The sequence below is a fragment of the Myodes glareolus genome, chromosome 12, assembly GCF_982192425.1.
Source record: "Myodes glareolus chromosome 12, mMyoGla1.1, whole genome shotgun sequence".
Taxonomy (NCBI): domain Eukaryota; kingdom Metazoa; phylum Chordata; class Mammalia; order Rodentia; family Cricetidae; genus Myodes; species Myodes glareolus.
The window spans coordinates 29,544,802-29,561,641 of NC_142037.1; the positions used below are offsets into that span (position 1 = coordinate 29,544,802).

The 16,840-nt window shown below is 44.4% G+C and overlaps 1 protein-coding gene across 2 annotated transcripts in view; it reads left to right on the forward strand.

Moving 5' to 3' along the window:
• The window catches only part of Pinx1 (PIN2 (TERF1) interacting telomerase inhibitor 1), a 62,294-nt gene extending 46,030 nt beyond the window's left edge, over positions 1-16,264 (forward strand). For both annotated transcript variants that reach the window (XM_048421948.3, XM_048421947.3), the window contains exon 7: positions 15,493-16,264. In XM_048421948.3, coding sequence (XP_048277905.3) covers positions 15,493-16,008 — 516 coding nt within the window. In that variant the 3' untranslated portion in view covers positions 16,009-16,264. The remainder of the gene's footprint in view (positions 1-15,492) is intronic.
• The last annotated feature ends 576 nt before the right edge of the window (positions 16,265-16,840 follow it).

Below are 16,840 nucleotides of genomic sequence, written 5' to 3' on the forward strand. Positions count from 1 at the left end.
TTTTTTTAAATTGTTAAAATGTATTAGCATAAAAATTGTGTGCCTGATTGCCTTAGGATACTTTCTTGTGATCTTTTCAACAATGAAACTTGCTACAGTTCAAGAGACTTTAGTCATCCAGTTACACCAGCGCTTTACGTCACATGAGCACCGTCACTCCCAGTGTTAGGAGAGCCAGAAGCACAGCCTCCTGACAGTTTGGTTCTGTGTGGACTACTGTTACTTGGAATAGGATTAATCATGGTGCATGACACCTTAGCATCATCAGTCACCAATTATTTCAGACTTCATTTTAGCAGTCCTTATGTGGGTTTTAAACTACTAGGGTGATATTTGGGTTCTTTCTTTAAATTAATGAATAAAGTCGACTCTATGAGTTGACGTTACAAGAGAGCCCAAACTGGGCTTCCTGTCTAGTCTTCTACATTTCAAACCACAGTGTAAGGCTTTGGCTGTGGGCAGTTTTTGTGGTCTTGGCATTATCTCTTATTATTTCTTCATTCTCTTACTATCGCCTTAATCGTTTTGTTCTGAGCTTAGTTTTCTCTCTCCATCTAGTTCTTTCTTTGATCTGACTTCAGTGTTTTCCTTGTCGCGCAGTAACCCTGTTGATGATGGATTGTTAAATGAGTGAGACACAGTCCCCACTCACAAGCTGAACAGGAAGTCCAAGGCACACACTGTCAGAAGGAACAAAAGCCTGAGTGTGATGTTGGAGGGCTTTGGGAGGTTTGTCACAGTGATGGACTTGGCTCACAAAAGCCAAGGAAGGCAGCAGCATTATGGGGTCTTCATGGTACTGTCCAGCTGGAGAACCCTGTAGAGGAAAAGAATACCATACCAGCTCTGACATAGAACCTGAGAAAACAAGGCCAGAGAGGGGCAAGTACTGTGGCACTTCTCACATGTGGTGCTTTGAAGTAGTCATCCCGGAAGCCAGCATTTTACCCATAAATACTGTTGCACTAAACTATCTTAAGAGATAGCAACTCACTGGGGTGGTGGCTCAATTGATAAAGTACTTGTTTCATGAGTATGAGGACCCGAAACCATGTAAAAAGCTGGGTGAATGTATAAGTCCATAGCTATAATCTCGGTGCCGTGGGCAGTGGACAGAGGCAGGAGGCTTCTTGGGTTTACTGGCCAGCTAGCCTGGCTTTCTTGGCAAGTTCCAAGGCCAGTGAGAGACCCTGTCTCAACAAAAAGAAAGATGGACACTTTTCCTCCGGCCTGCACGCATACAGACACATGAAAAGATAAGGGACTTAAATCAGTAAGTTCCTTAGCATTATTACACTGGACAGAGTTGATAATAGTTGTATACGGACATCAGTCTCCAATCTGATGTCATCTCTTTCTGTGGCTCCTCCAGGCTTATAATCAACATTTTGCACATTTCTACTGCTAGAATGCCTGAGGCCTGGTTTCTGTAGAAAATAGGGGAAATCTGTTGTTCAACCTTCTGATCTAGCAACTTTCAGAATGATGAGGAGGTTCTTCTGTGTTCCTCACAAAACAGATTGGCAGATTTTCCATTTCTGGATCACTCGCACATTGAAATACATTTGATCTATACCAGAACATCTTAATTATTATCTTTGCTGATGAGCAAACTTTCTGTCTTCACCTAATGGGAGCCTTCCAGGTTGGTTCCCAAGTGCTTCCTTGTATTATAAACAAGTTTTTATTAGAGGTATTGAAGAGTCCAGCTGTGATGTTATGTTTGTTTATATATATAACAAATTGATTGTAATGTTGAAGAAATGACTGTATCAACTGCATAATTCTTAACCTCCTACTCCTCAGTTATCTCTAACATCTCACAGTCTGCTGCTTTGTGTCTTTGGATCTTCATTTCCCCCACTATATCCCAAACCCATAATTTTATTCTCTGTTTCTATGTATTTGTTATTTTAAGATGTTTTTATTTTTATGTATAAATGCTTGCTTGCATATATGTATGTGCACCAGATGCGTGTCTGATGCCCATAGAGGCCAGAAAATGGCATCAGATCTCCCAGAACTAAAGTTACAGATGGTGTGAGCTGCCGTGTGGGTCCTGGGAACTGAACTTGGGTCCCCTGCAAGAACAGCAGTGCATTTAGCTACCGAGCTATCTTTCAGCTCTGTATTAGCTTTTTTTTTAGTCTACAGATAAGTGAGGACATGCTATGCTATTTTTGTGCCTCTCTTACAGTATAATGTCCTTTGTGTCATGTGCAGTGAAAGACTGAGTATTACTTCCCTGTGTGTGCCATGTGCACGTATCCGTCTTTCTCCACTGTGCATGAAGCTGTGGGCTGTTTTTGTGTCACTGTGAATAATGTCGCAGTGAGCATTGGCGTGCAGGTGTCCTGAGAAGAGGACTTCATTTCCTTCATGGGTAGATTGCTGGATCACGTGGTTGTGATTTTTACTATTTCTTATCTCCTCTCTGATGTTATTGCCTACATTTTAAATAATCACTGTCCTGATAGATATGTGGTTTTCTAGCAGATTTGGGTTTACATTTCTCTGCTGATGAGTGATGCTGAATACCTTTTGTATGAGTGTTGCTCGTTGGTCTTCAGAGAAGCAACTGTTTCTATTTGCCCGTTTTAGTCAGGTGGTATTTTCTTTCCATCGAATCATATGAACTTTACATTACCACTGGCTTCTTAGCACATGCCTTGTTTGCAGTATTGTTCCCTCTTTAGAAGTTGCCTTTTTCTGTGAAAGAGCCTTGTAGTTTGTTACAGTCCTATTTGTTACTTATGCTTTTATAACTCGAGTTTGGGATACAGTGTCCAATAAATCATTGTCAAAGCCAAAGTCAGAGTACTTTTCTTATGTGCTTTTTTCTATATTTAATGGTTTCTGGTATGCCACTGGGATACTTTATCCATTTTGAATTGGTGTGTATGCTTTATAGAAGATAAGGGTCTTGTTTCATTTATTTGCATAGAAAAATCTAGCTTTCTGGATTCACTTTTAAATATAGGCTAAGTAATCAGTGTGATATATCCCATTAACAGATGGGAAGGCAGAAATTACCTGATCATCTTGGTTGATAGGGAAAAAAAGCATTTGAGAAAGTCTCACAAGCTTTCTAGATGGACAGTTTCGATAGTTTAGGAACAGGAGAAAAATTCCTTGATTATTATGAAAGACCATTTATGAGCCCAGGCGGTGGTGGCGCAAACCTTTAATCCAAGCACTCAAGAGGCAAAGACAGGTAGAGCTCTGTGAGTTCTAGGCCAGCCTGGTCTACAGAGCAAATTCCAGCCAAAGCTGTTACACAGAGAAACCCTGTCTCAAAGCAAAGGATCACTTACAAAAAAATGTATGGCTAACAGGACAGTCAGTAGGAGGCACAGGAAGCCTTGTTCCTAAACAGTGGCTCTCTGCCTTCCTAATGTGTGACCCTTTAATACAGCTCCTCATGTTGTCGTGACCCCAACCATACAATTACTTCACTGCTACTTCATAACTGTAATTTTACTCTATTGCTATGAATTATAATGTAAACACCTGTTTTCTGATGACCTTAGTCAACCCCTGTGAAAGGGTCGTTTGACTCCCAAAGGAGTTGCAACCCACAGTTTGTGAGGCATTGCTCCGAGACCTGGTACAGACACTGGTGCCCATTCACCCTTTCCATCATAGTGCTGGAAATACTGTCAAGTGGAATCACACAAGAAAAAAAATGAAATTGAGACGAAATCTCCAGGCTGAAAGAGGCTTAAAATGATCTCTTTGTAGATAACATAGTCCTATATGTAGAAAACACCAATTATTTCATTTAAAAACTTACTAAAATAAAAGACTTAGTGAAGTTGCAGAATCAATGTGGAAATCCATGATGTTTCCATATGAAACGAGTGGCTTGGGTACTTTTGATGGTCAGTGAGTGGTATTTGGTAGCTTCCTTCCACTCTGACCTGAGACTGTACAGGTTGGTCCTATGCATATGCTGTCCCAGACTGAGCCACCTATTTCTCCCAGGTTCCTTAAATGATGTTTGGAGACCACAGTTTAGGAATCAGAGTTGTTCATTTGTTCCTAGATCATTGTCTCTACTTCTTGTGATATGACTATAACTTTATTTATAATGAACTAAGAGTTTATCATTAGACTGCCTTTCAGATTTAGCACTCAAGGACTTGTGCTTAGTCATCTTCTCTCTTTCCTCACACACCGCAGTGCCATAGAAGGAACGCCGTTCCCAGTCCCGTGCACAGTGTCAGAGAATACCACGGAAGTGAAAAGGCAGATGATGGATGTAGGGTTAGAGGGACAGTCCTTGATCTTAGAGAATACCTTGTTAAGTGTGTACAAACCACTATGTTTTAAAGTCATTTAGAGTCTTTCTGTGTAGCACTCAGTCATCTGATTGCAGAACCACGTTTGCTTCATTTTATTTTTAAGAATTATTTAGTCAGATCTATTGTATATCTTTTGGTTCCTGTTTCTTTGCCCTACTTCTTGATTGTTCAGCCTCTTCCCCGATGTTCTGTAGTATGGAGGTGCTGTGGACTATAGGGGGAAGGCAACCCCTAGACCGCTCATCTTTGCCATAGCTGTCTGCCTGGTGGCATGGACAGCACCTGCTGCCTGCTTGTGGTTGGATTCTCGGCAGCCTGCTTGACATGCTGTCTCCTGCTGCATTCCGTTCCAGGGAAGAGTGCTGTTCCAGCTAAGCCAGGGAACCGATCTTCCCATCTTAGTGCTGGGGTGACTGGGGAAGCATTCACCTTCCCCACAGCTTTTCAGCAGCTGGCTGTGTGTTATTCTTGAGTAAGAACCTTGTGAACAGAACAGGAAAATTTAAGATTTAGCAACAATTCACGATCAGAACCATTCAGTTTATGCTTATTTCCTGCTCAGTCCAGATTCTTCTCCGTCAGCTATGGTTGCCCCTTGGTCTCACCTCAGACAGGCCTAGATCCCAAGATCCTTGTTGTCACAGGCATGGCATGTTATAGATCAGCAGCAACAGCCTCTGTGTTCAGTGTCCCATGACCTCACTTGTTCCTTTTCAACATGGAGCTGGAAGTGTCAGCCCTGTGTAAGTATGTGCTGGCCTAAGAAAACAAGGCTGGGGGTGGGGAGACTGAGATGCATGTGGAAGGCATTGGCTCCACAGCCAGCACTTTACAGACACCGGCGTGAGGACCCCCAGTGGACTTGGTGCTGTGCTACGTGCCCAGGAGCTGGTAGCACAGGGCTGTGGCAGGGCTGTGAGCAAGGAAAGCAGTGCTTCATTCCACTCGGAAAGGAAGTTATGAAAACCCATGTCTGTTGCTGTACTTTAACAAGCAGATGCAATATCTGTGTGTCTAAACAGAGAAAAGGGCAATTTCGTTTGAGCCAAACTATTTTAAGATAAAGGAAAAACTTTCTCTTAGCTCATTACACACCACTCCCTACCTTGATCCTCATCACAAGCTCTGGGAGCCCAGGCCTCCCCACTAACTCAGCTCGGTGCCTGTCATGTTGCTGTCTGCTCTGGAAAGTCGCAGGAAGGGCTGATAAGGAGCTGAGGACAGAAATCTCAGCTCTTATCTCTCCCTCGCACACGGCTCAGTCCTTTTCCTGTCCTCAGACGGGACATAAACGATCATCTCCTGGCAGCCAGGACTTCAAACAGGATTGGGCTGGCCTCACTCTGGAGGAGCCAAGGAGGAGAAAGTGGGTTGCACTGTCTGCAGAGTTGTTGAGCACCACTGCAAGAGTGAGCTGCCTTCCTGGTGGGCACATGCAGCTTTTTCACAAGACCCGCCCTCTAGAAAGGCAAGCAGAACCAGGGAGAGTGAGGAGGGCCTGCCAGGCCCCCTGGGCTGTAGGTCAAGGGCTGCTTTGTTTGGTTAGAGCTTTGCCAGGACACAGGTTGGGCCTGAAAGGATTAGATTGAGTTCGGGTTTGTTGACAAGTCAAGCAGCTGTTTTTAAGAGCTTTCGTGATAATAAGAAATTGACACCCAGATGGCCTGCTTGGGGGAACAGAAGAGTGATAGACCAGCTTGTGTGCCTTCTGTTCACCTCCTGCTGGGAAGTGGCAGTGACATTCTCTCCTAGGTTTCAGTCCATGGCATCATAAAAATAGGGTAACAAGGAACCTTCCTTTGAGTTAGAGCATGGGAAAGGCTAGCAGAGAGGACATGCTCCTTGCATGGCCATCTGACGGGAGCAGGGGGGCTCGGCCATCACTGTCCTCCCTGCAGGCCACCCTTGAGTTTCTCCTCCCTTACCAGTCTCAGAGGGTGTCTTGAAGGATGGGTTTGCAACTTGAGACTTGGGTGTTGAGGGGTCAAGGATTGATATGTGCCACTACCTTTGGAAGAAGTGATTGGTTTACACAGTGTTGATGGACCACTGCATAAAGTTCAAAAGTTCAAACTGTATATACCTCAAAGTTGTATATATTATTTTATATTAAAGATCCAGATTTATTCTTGAGTGCCTGTTAGATACTTGTTGCTGAAGACTGCAGTAGTCTAGGCTGTCAAGCTTAGCTCTTGTTTTCCAGGTGTGTTCGTGGTGCTCCAGGGGTCCCAGGGGATTGTGGAAGGGAAGGGAGCTAGTCTACCTAAGAGACCAGCTCCGAGACACAGCAGGGGATTGTGGAAGGGAAGGGAGCTAGTCTACCTAAGAGACCAGCTTCGAGACAGCAGTCAGAATTTCAGTTCATTTTTAGAAACTTCTAAATGATTTTTTTCTGACACATTTACTCCTAAGGATGTATCTTTAAATGATTCTCTAGACTGGCTTCTGTGGAGTTTAAAAGAGTCTGTGAAGGTTATAACCTTAAATAATATATAAGTGAGAACGAGCTTGCGTCTTTTCAATTTTATTATCTTAAATTAACTTCCTTCTTTTGAATATAGCCCTGACTAATTGTTCCAGTAAATAAAAATGTTACACTCTACAAAGATCTTCCCTTTCAAGATCCCGCTCTCTAAAGACTCTGACATCTTAGTGAGTGCTAATACTTTGTCCTAATTTTAAAATATTTTAAAAACAATCTAACGTCTTTTTAAACTGCTTTGCTTTTCAGAAAAAGGTACCCAAATTGGAGTTGTCAAAATTCCAGAATGATTTTTTTTTCCTCCGAATCTCCTGTGGGAGGAGAAACTGGAAAGCTTAGCTTCTACACGGCTGTTAGTGGAAGCTGTGTGTCCTGCTTCTGGAGAAATTTGACCCAGAATTTAAAAAGACAGTCAATTTGGATTATTTTTAGATTTCATTCAAAGAATTGGTGCCTAGGTCGCATTGATCATTTCTGCTCTGAGGAGCCTCGTTTATCTTGTGGTGGCCAGTATGTGGTGGGATGATGCCATGTGAGCCACTGCAGCTTCCAAGCCTGAGGACCTTCCAGGGAAGCCGGAAGCTGCTCTATTCCTTCCTCTCTTTTCCCCAGCGGTGGCATGACTTGTCAGTGATTCTGACCGATGTCATCACTTGAAAAGTTGTTGCCATGGAGAGGGGTCCTTCTAAAACATGTTTATGTTGGCTTTTCCTAATGAGAAGTAGCTTAAGCAGCTGCCAGGCAAATGGAAAAAGAAGGAAAGAAAGGAATGCACAGCTTTGTTAACATTGGCATCCATGTGAGGAGCTTGACCTGCAGAAAGTAAGTTACTATGTGCTTCTACTCCTACCTCACGTAAGGTCGTTTGTCTGTGTATGAAGTCCAAGCAAAAACCCAGTGCCTAATCAGAAGAAACCTCTGTGTGTTCCCAGGATCATCTAGCATTCTCTTTCATGGAGGATCATGTCATTTTCCTGAAATACTATTGTCTGCTCTTTGAAAGCCAACAGTGACTTCTCTCCCATTTACAGGCCCAGTGAGGCCAACCTAGACTATATGAGATTTTATCCAAAAAGAAGAAAGTGAAGGAGGAAAGGGAAACAGGGATGCTTGAACACAGTACTGCAGTATCACAAAGTCTGATCCCATAGGCCACTATTAAAATGTCTGAAGTGCAGGTAGCATTTACAGTGTAGATTCACTGGACAAAGGATGATTCATGTGTTAGTCACATGGACAGCATTTCATTGCACTGACTCAGAATGGCAAGCAATTTACTAGAATTTTCCACTTAGTTTATATTCTGCCATTTTAGCAGAATGCCTAGACTAGGCATTGTATTAAAAACAAAGATTTATTCTCCTGCAACTACCTCCCGAAGGCTCTGCCTGCAAATAATCTTAACCTATGAGTTTCAGGGTTTAGCTTCCAACATGTAAATTTTTGGAGAATACATTCAAACCTCAACACCAAGAGAACCCAAGGATAAAGGATTGTGTGTGTGCACATGTGCATACATGCATGTGTGCATGTGTGTGTGTGTGTGTGTTGTATGTGTGTGCGCTCACACTGTGTGTTTGTGCATGCATGCGTGAGTGCGTGTCTGTTATTGAAAAGCATCTAGTATTCTCAAAAGTTGTTGGCACTATGGCCACAAAAGCAGCACTTTAAAATATCCACTAGGCAGGTATTTACTTAGTACCTCTGACAAGTACTTATGGAACTAAAGAGAATACATTTCCACAGACATTTTACTGAGGAAATTCAAGCTCTATGGACACTTGAAATTCATGTAATTTCACATGCTATGAAATATTTTTTCACCCTACCTCTAAGAAATGTGAAAATAAACCTACTCAGAGGGTGAACATGTAGGCCCACAGTAATGATTTCTCAGTCCTGTTTTAGGGGGCTCCTTCTTGGAATCTCTGCACAGCGGGCATCTTACAGGGACTGGGTTCTATATATCTTTGCACACATGTACACACATCATTCCTGTTGAGTTGCAACCTGAGTTCTCACTGCTTCACGTCAAAACTTATCTTCTACCAGTGAGGCTTTCGGTTATTGTGATTTCCCTATGTAGCATCAGTGTTGAAAGCGACTGTATCCTAGACCAATTCCCAGAGCTAGTAACAACTGAGATTTCATGTGTTTAGTCTAATCCCAAATGTAAGTGCTAGATGTCACCCCAAAAGTATAGGATTCTACGCTTGAACAAGCTCTTTGCTTGTGAGTCATTGCATGCACACTTTCCATTACATGGAAGCCACAAAGGGGATGGGGAAACCACAGAGGTGCCCCATAAACTTGGTGCCTTCTTCTAGCTGAGGCTTCAAACTGCTACCTCTCCGACCCTTTGATCGCAGGCCAGGGGCTGTGAGGGAACTTCATCTGCTGTTCAACCAACCTCCAAAGAGCTGTCCTCCTTGTGGCTTTCCTGGACTCTAGAAGCTCTTGCTGTCCACACCATCAAGAACAGTTAAGTCCAGATAAGCCATTGCAGTGTCCAGCTAGCTAATCCTGTAGAAAATGTGACAGTTCCCATACCACTTTGCTTTTTTCCCTTAGAAAGTGACAGTGGTAATGTGGGATAATGGATCACTGGGAGAAACTCTCAGGTCCTTTATCTTAAGTCTGTATATTGCTAAGGGTCATACTAGTTGGTAAACTGCGCTAGACAGAATTTTTGTTCCTTGCAAGCAGTGCTTATCAGAAGGCTGGGTTTTGATTGAAAGAATAGCTATGTCTGGATGGGAAGACATGGCTCTGCTCTGCAAACACTGGTCCCTTTTGCTTCCTGCCCTCCTACGCCCCTTGCTGACACCAACCTGTCCAACAGGCTTGTGGGTGGAGGCAGAAGCTCTTTCCCACCTCCGCATTCAGTTTACCTGATGCTTTGTTGAACATTCTCCGTATCTTTCTCATTAGAAAGTGTGCAGAGTACAAGTAGAATAAAAATGATCCCTGCCCTCAGGAAGCTTAGAATTTCCTTAAGATGATGTTTGCAAAGCAAGCAAAAAGTAAAAGCAACTAGTTGCTGATGTGGGTAGTAAACAAGGGGATAGTTCTTCAGGGTTAGGCTTGCGCAGGATTTTCAGAGAAGTCATAGTTACTTTTGTCTCATTGCTTGAATAAATTGCAGAAAAGGGGGGCAGCTTAAGGGAAGGTTTACAGGGGATACAACCATGTAGCAGGGAAGATGCATGGTAGAACAGGAAGTGGCTGGTCACACTGCCTCCTGGGTCAGGAAGCAGAGAGATAAATGTTTGTGCTTGGCCATTCTCCTTTTTATTAAATCTGGAACCCCCATCCAAAGATTAGCACCACCCACATTTAAAGTGGCTCCTCCCACCTCAGTCATCCTACTCTAGACGACCCTTCAGATATCCTTGAATATTTGTTTCTGTGGTGACTCTGGGTTCTGTCACTGAGGTGATACCTGTGGCTGTGATCGGGATCTAAAAGGAGGCTCTAAGTTCCTTGAGGGCTGAGATCATTTCTCGGGCCTGGAGTGTGTAATTGAATCAGTTTGTTCTGTCCCTCTGATGGAAGGTGTGAAGCCTGCATGCCATGCACCGGGTCTCAGCATTGCCTTTATGCTGCCACGGCACAGTCACGTCAGACCTGGTTTATCTGTCTGTAAGGAGCAGGTGCAGTTTCTGCCTCCCGGTGCTCACTACAACCTCATTTGGGTTTGTCAGAACTGTTGTGCTGGCGTGTCTAGAAAACATACAAAGTGTTCTGAGTCTCCAGACTGCTCTCTAGCCGAGCTTTTTTAACTTTCCACAGACTAATCCAGCACACGCTGGTGACAGACAGGCTGTTGTAGAGGCAAGAGTTAGTTCATCATAGACAATAGCAATGAAGCTGATAGCCTACTTGCCAAGTCTGTTGCCTTTGAGAGTCTGTTACCCTTGAGCTCTGGGTGTCTGCATTTTCTTATAGTGAGAAATCTCATTGGAGGATTACTATTGTACATGACTTCCGTGTCTTAACGTGCAAGTCAGAAAGCTTCCGTCCTCCTGTTGCTAAGATGAGCAGTGATGTGTGAAAAGGTTGATGAGTCAAAAGGTTTCCCTCTGACACCCACCCATCCCTGCACAGCAGTGTCTGGAGTACTCAGGCAATGTTAGTCCATCACATCGCCTCTAAACACCTGCCTAAGTCCCTTCTCTTGCTTTCCCTGCCCCCAAAGAAACTGATGATTCTTCTGAGGGTGTGAAGGAGAAACCCCTCTGGGGCATTTTCCTGACACTCCATCTCAGTGCACAGGCTTGTGTGGTATAAGAGCAGAGTTCTCTATAGCCCAGTAGAGATTTTATAGAGGCTCCTGAGCCACCGAGGCTCTAGACGGGTACCTGTTCTAGCAATGACAGCAGACTGGTGCGCAGACTTTTCAAGTCCAGGCTGCAGACGATGGTGACACGCACTTCCCGCCTTAGGAGATTGTGTCAGAGTCATCCTTCCTTTGCATCGCTGTCCTTTCTTTGATTGTTGTAAATGGGGTCTTCCTGCTGTATTTGTCACACACTGTGCACCCTCCAAGCACATGATTTACTGGTTGCTGATGAGGAAACCAAGTCAGAGAACTGAAGCCTGCTAACATGGAGTAGGCCACACTGCACATGCTAAGGTGTCAGACTTCCGCCCAACATGGTATTACAGACCTGTAACTTCAGCACTCAAGAGGCTGAGGCAGGAGGATTGTGAGTTGAAGGCCAGTCTGGGCTATGCAGCAAGGTTGAGGCCAGTCTGAGCAAGACCCAGTCTAAAGGGGAAAAATAAAAACAGCTTTTGTAAAGGAAATTCACATCCTAATTTGACAAATTACAAAACTCTTAAGCCCCACTTCAGGGCATTTAAAAATATATATATTATTTATGTGAATTGTAAACTAGATAATACAGGCTTTCCCGTTTTCTTTAAAATTGAGTGTTTGTTTTTTGTTTTTCTATATTAAGCTGCCACTTTGATTAACTTCTGCCCTCAGAACTGAACTTGGGCCTTTGTCATAGACTCTTCAGCAGCAGACATGCTTTAGTGTTGGGGTCCTTTGGGGAGAAAAAGTGACACAGCAGGGGAGTCTATAATGCTGGTCAGAAGTCAGGGTGCTCTGCACCCACAGCCTGGCATCAGATCCCACCCCCAGCATTCCTGTAGATGAGGTGCCTATGCTCCAAGTCTCACCTTGGGCCCCTGTGATGGAGAGTTTCTGCCCTCGTCATGCCATAGAGCCGCACTGATAGTGGCTACCCTCTTCAGTCCAGCTGGGTATGGGCCCCTTGGCTACAGTTTCCTCTGTGGCTCAGTATAAGAATCCCACAGAGATTTCTGCCCTTAAATTCTCAGCTCAGTAAAGTGGGGAGCCTGTCCGCGTGTGTTGTCGACTAATCCACAGCACATTATAGATTGGGTAGAAATGAGACCTTTGTCGACCTTGGGGAAAGCCAGTCATTAGGGGTTTTTTTTTTTTTAGCACACACTGTGTACTTAGCACCTCTAAACAAAGTGAGAAAACCAGAGGCTTTCTAACAAGAAACCTGCTTCATCAATATCTCAAAAACTCCAAAAATACAGAGAAAGTATGAGGCATTTGCAGTGGCCTCTGTGCAAATGTTTCTTTTTAATAGCAAATGAAATGGAAGGTGGGACCGTGTAGGGAGAGTGCTAGTTCTGTTGTCATCCCTCCCCTCTCCCCTGAGGCCTTCCTTCAGAAAGTCCCCATCTTAGAGGAGGGCAACTGTTTCTGGCCGTGTGCAGTTGTAAATGGCATGGCCCTGCAGAAAGCTGGAGATACACACAAGATACACACACACACCTTTTTCCTCCCTGGGCCCAGGAGAAAGTCTATATATATCTCCCTGTATTTATCTTTACTGCTGGTGAAGCTCAGGGCGTTAGAGTGGGACCTTAGAAATCCGCATTGCAACTCAGGTGCCAATCACTAGTTCCAGAAACCCCACTTTCCCACCACAACCTGCCCTTCGAGAACAAACCTTCAGGGGTACAAAGGATTAGTGCAATTTTCCAAGCTGTGGGTCCTCAAAAGGAACCTCAGAAGTAACCACGGGAATCTAGGCCCCCAGCTTCTTGCCTCTTCGTAGAAGGCAAAGCTTGGGGATTATTTTCCACCAAAGTTAAAATAGATTTGTGAGTGTCTACATAGTGCCATTTCTTCCAGGGCATTCTTACCTTTGCAGTAGTAGATAGTGTCCGGCTCTTCAGCCCTCCTAGGGCCCTACTTCAGGAGGACAGCGGCTCTGAAGTGCACTAAGCTGCCGTTCCCACTGCCTTGACTTGATCTGGTGGTTAAAGTGAGTTTGCTGGTTCTGGGAAGGCCTTTACCAGACACCAGCTGCTCTGCACAGAGCAGCTGCTGACACAGAGGGACCTTAGCACTCACCTTCACCTCCCTACTGGATTAGTATCAGATTAGTGGCTGAGATCTTTTTAAGAAAGATTTCCTGAACTCTTGAGCTTAAATCAAATGTTTGACAAAATTATTTGTTAGTCACTCCTCCGACTGTAGTATTTTATACAGAACCCAAAATTGTCGATTTATTTTCCTAGTTTTTAAAACACCACTATAAAACTAAGACATTCTCAAAGTTTACAATGTAATGAAAGTCATACTGGAGTGTGGTGGATTTTCTCTAAGGTGATATCATGCATTTAATGGAAATGCAAGAAGTCACAAATTGTTTCTAAGTGCCTTTTTGAAAAGGTAACTGTTTGCTTTGAAATTAGAACAGATTTGAAAATGTTTATTTTCTTATAAAGGTGTATATATTTATGTTTTATAGAACTAAGGTTATATTCAGTAGTGAAACTGGTTTCCAGTTGCCAGTGTAGAATGGGAGTCCGCCAGCCTATTAAATTAAAAGATAAATCTCCCATAGTGAGGGTGGCTCTCCCCACAGCTCTCCTCACAGGGACTTTGTCACTTCCCTCTGCCCTGCTGGCTCCTCATCCTCCCCACCATAGGAATTGCTTAGGACCATGCTTCCTGGGGATTAGAGACCCAGGAGATTGAGTCAGTGACTCAGAGATGGTCTATGTTTCCTAGTAACTAAGGATGATTAATGCTGGCAGCCCCCTCCTGCTGTTAAAGTACTGAGAATAGGAATTCTAAAGGTAGTAAGTAAAGGAGTGAGGAGCCATAGGCCACCCGGCCTGAACATTAGTCCCAGACCCACACAGGCGCAAAGGAGAGCAGCTCACGCCCGGCAGGCAGCCATCAATGAGACCTCTGTTACATTAGTGGGCTACCTTCCCAGTGCCCATGTCTGTGCATGGCTATGGGTGTGTGCCCTTACATGGGAGGCAAGATCTTTCTTGTCCATCAGCCTGGCATTGGCAAATACCAAAGCCTAAGAAGGTGTTTCATTCTGTCATGCAGAATTCCAGTCCTCACTCAACATTTGAGGAACAAAAAGACTAAGTGGCCTGGTTTTGGAGTCTTAAGACAGCTAATTTCTCTTTCTTTGAATATGAGCTGATAAGATTCCAGCAAAATTTGCTGACTGGCAGGTGTGTGTGTGTGTGCATCTACACATGTGAAATCACAGATGTGTTTGCTCTGGTTTCCTTCAATATGAGTCTGTGACAGTGGTTCTCAACCTATGGGTCATGACCCTTTTAGGGTCAAGCAATCCATTTGTGGGTTGCCTAAGACCCTCAGAAAACCAGATATCTACATTACAATTCACAACAGTAGATAATTACAGTTATGAGGTAGCAACGAAAATAATTTTATGGTTTTATCACCACAACATGAGAAACTGTATTAAAGGGTCGTAGCATTAGGAAGGTTGAGAACCGCTGTCTAAGAGAACAGAGATCAGTTTTCTCCACAATAGTTTTTTGAAGCAGGATCTCTCATTGGACGTAGGGCTTACTGACTCCATGATATGCCTGTCTCGGGTGTCCCATCTAGAATACAGGTGCACTCGGTTGTGCCTGGATCCTTAAATTGGCTCTAGCGACTGAACTAGGGTTCTCATGCTTGTGCAGCAAGCACTTAACAACTGAGTTGTTTTCCCAGCCACCCTGAGAGTATTTAAACTTCCCCACTTATCTCACTCGTGCTACATTTTATTGTTTAAATTTCAAAATTGACTGCATGATTTTGTTTTTGATCCTAGCGCTGGAGAACATGCAGCTGGTGTTGATTTGATAAGTACTGAAATTGGTGTCCTTTGATGAGAACTCTGAACTGCAGTGGCCACTCAAGGCCCAGTTGTAATTCAATAGAATATTGGTTCTGCTGGAATTTCAAACAGAGAACTAATTTCAGCTCCACTGAAGTTTTTGAGGGCTACTGTGTCAAGGAAATTCAGAGATCACTATGTGCTACTTGGTAATCGAGAGCTGCGCTAGCGGAGCATGACCAGCCTCCTTTACCCTGTACACGCGATGTCAGAGTTTCCAGATCAGCACAGAAGAACCTGCAGAATCATGAAGCTCTGGAACATACATGTCCCTGGTGTCTGCAGGAGACTGTGGGCTTAATCTTTATTTACAGTGGTGTTTCCTCAAAAGTCAGGCCACTTGCCAGATGAGGTCTGTCTGGCCTTCTCCCCACATGGTTCTCAATCAGTATCACCCCCTTGTTCTGGTGCCTGAGCGGCTCCATATGACTCTTTCTGGCTGCTGCCTGGGATAAATGAGCAATGCTAATCCCTTTTCACTCTTCTCTCCCAGGATGACTGCAGCACCTCCACTGCCGACGAGGTGGACGCCTCCATGACTTCGACCACAACCAGTGCCTTCACCATCCAGGAATATTTTGCCAAGAGGATGGAGCAGTTAAAGAACAAGCCCCAGGCCTTGACTCCAGAGCCTGACATTTCAGAGACTTCTGTTGAGTGGAAAAAGGGGAAGAAAAAATCCAAAGAGGCAGCAGGCACAGATGTGGAGAACTCTCCCCAGCACAAAATGAAGCAACATAAAAAGAAAAAGCATGTGGAAGCAGAGATGGCGCCTGTGGCCAAGAAGAGAGACCGAGCTGAGCTGCAGCCTGGATGCCCCAGTGGGGACGAGTGTTCCGATGCCTCTGTCGGAACTGCAGAAGATTGTCTGCAACCACCCGACAGCCAGGGTGATGCTCCAAAGTCCAAGAAGAGGAAAGCAAAGAAAAAGCTGCAAAGGCTAGAAGGGGTAGAAATAGACAAAGCACTCCTGAAAAAAAAGAAGAAGAAGAAGAAGGCTTCCAGATGACCTCTCGCTAGCCAGGGCCTCTGACCACTTGGCTGTTAGCACCCTGCAGGGCAAACGCTCTGGCCTGAAGTCAGAGCACAGTGAACCCCAGGCAACTCAGCATCTTCTAACGTGCCCACAGGTTGCCAGCTCTCACCTTCTAACCGTGTTTTCCCCAAGCCACCTTCCTGAGAGAACTGACTTGAACGTTCTAGATGACTTTTCAATAAGTAAAATAAATTTCAATAAACAAATAGATTCTTTCTTATACACTGAACCTTTCACATGAGTGTTTATTCACATCTGTACAAATACAGGTAGGTGTGTGTGTGTGTGTGTGTGTGTTCACTCTGGTTTCCTTTAGTCACTGACTGGTGCTTCCTTCTGAAGGACTTAGTCTAATTAAGGGATTAAGAGGCAGCGACTTGGATGCAGATGGCTCCTTTTGTTCTGCAGCCAGCCATACATTTCTGCCAAGTGGGAATTACATGACTGCATTCCCCGCTGTGGGTTTGCTGTGCTGTGCTTCAGTGTTGGTGGGTGGGTGGTTCTCTCTTCTGCAGAGTGCTGGCCACCAGGGATCCCAGCCACCACCACCACCACCCCCCCCGCCCCACAGTGACAGCACCAAGTGGAAACAGTGAGTTCTAGCTTTCATAGGTCACCAGGGGTTCCTGCACTGGGTGTAGAGTCAGACTTATTTTTGTCTCATGTTCCTTGAATGAATCCCCTGTGGTGGGCTTGTTTGTGTGTAATGACCAGGAGGTCCCCAGGAAGTTCAAAGAATAGAGAAACTAGGGTATGAAACCTTATCTCCTCTTGAGGACAGGCTCCACATTAGGACTGCCTGTGG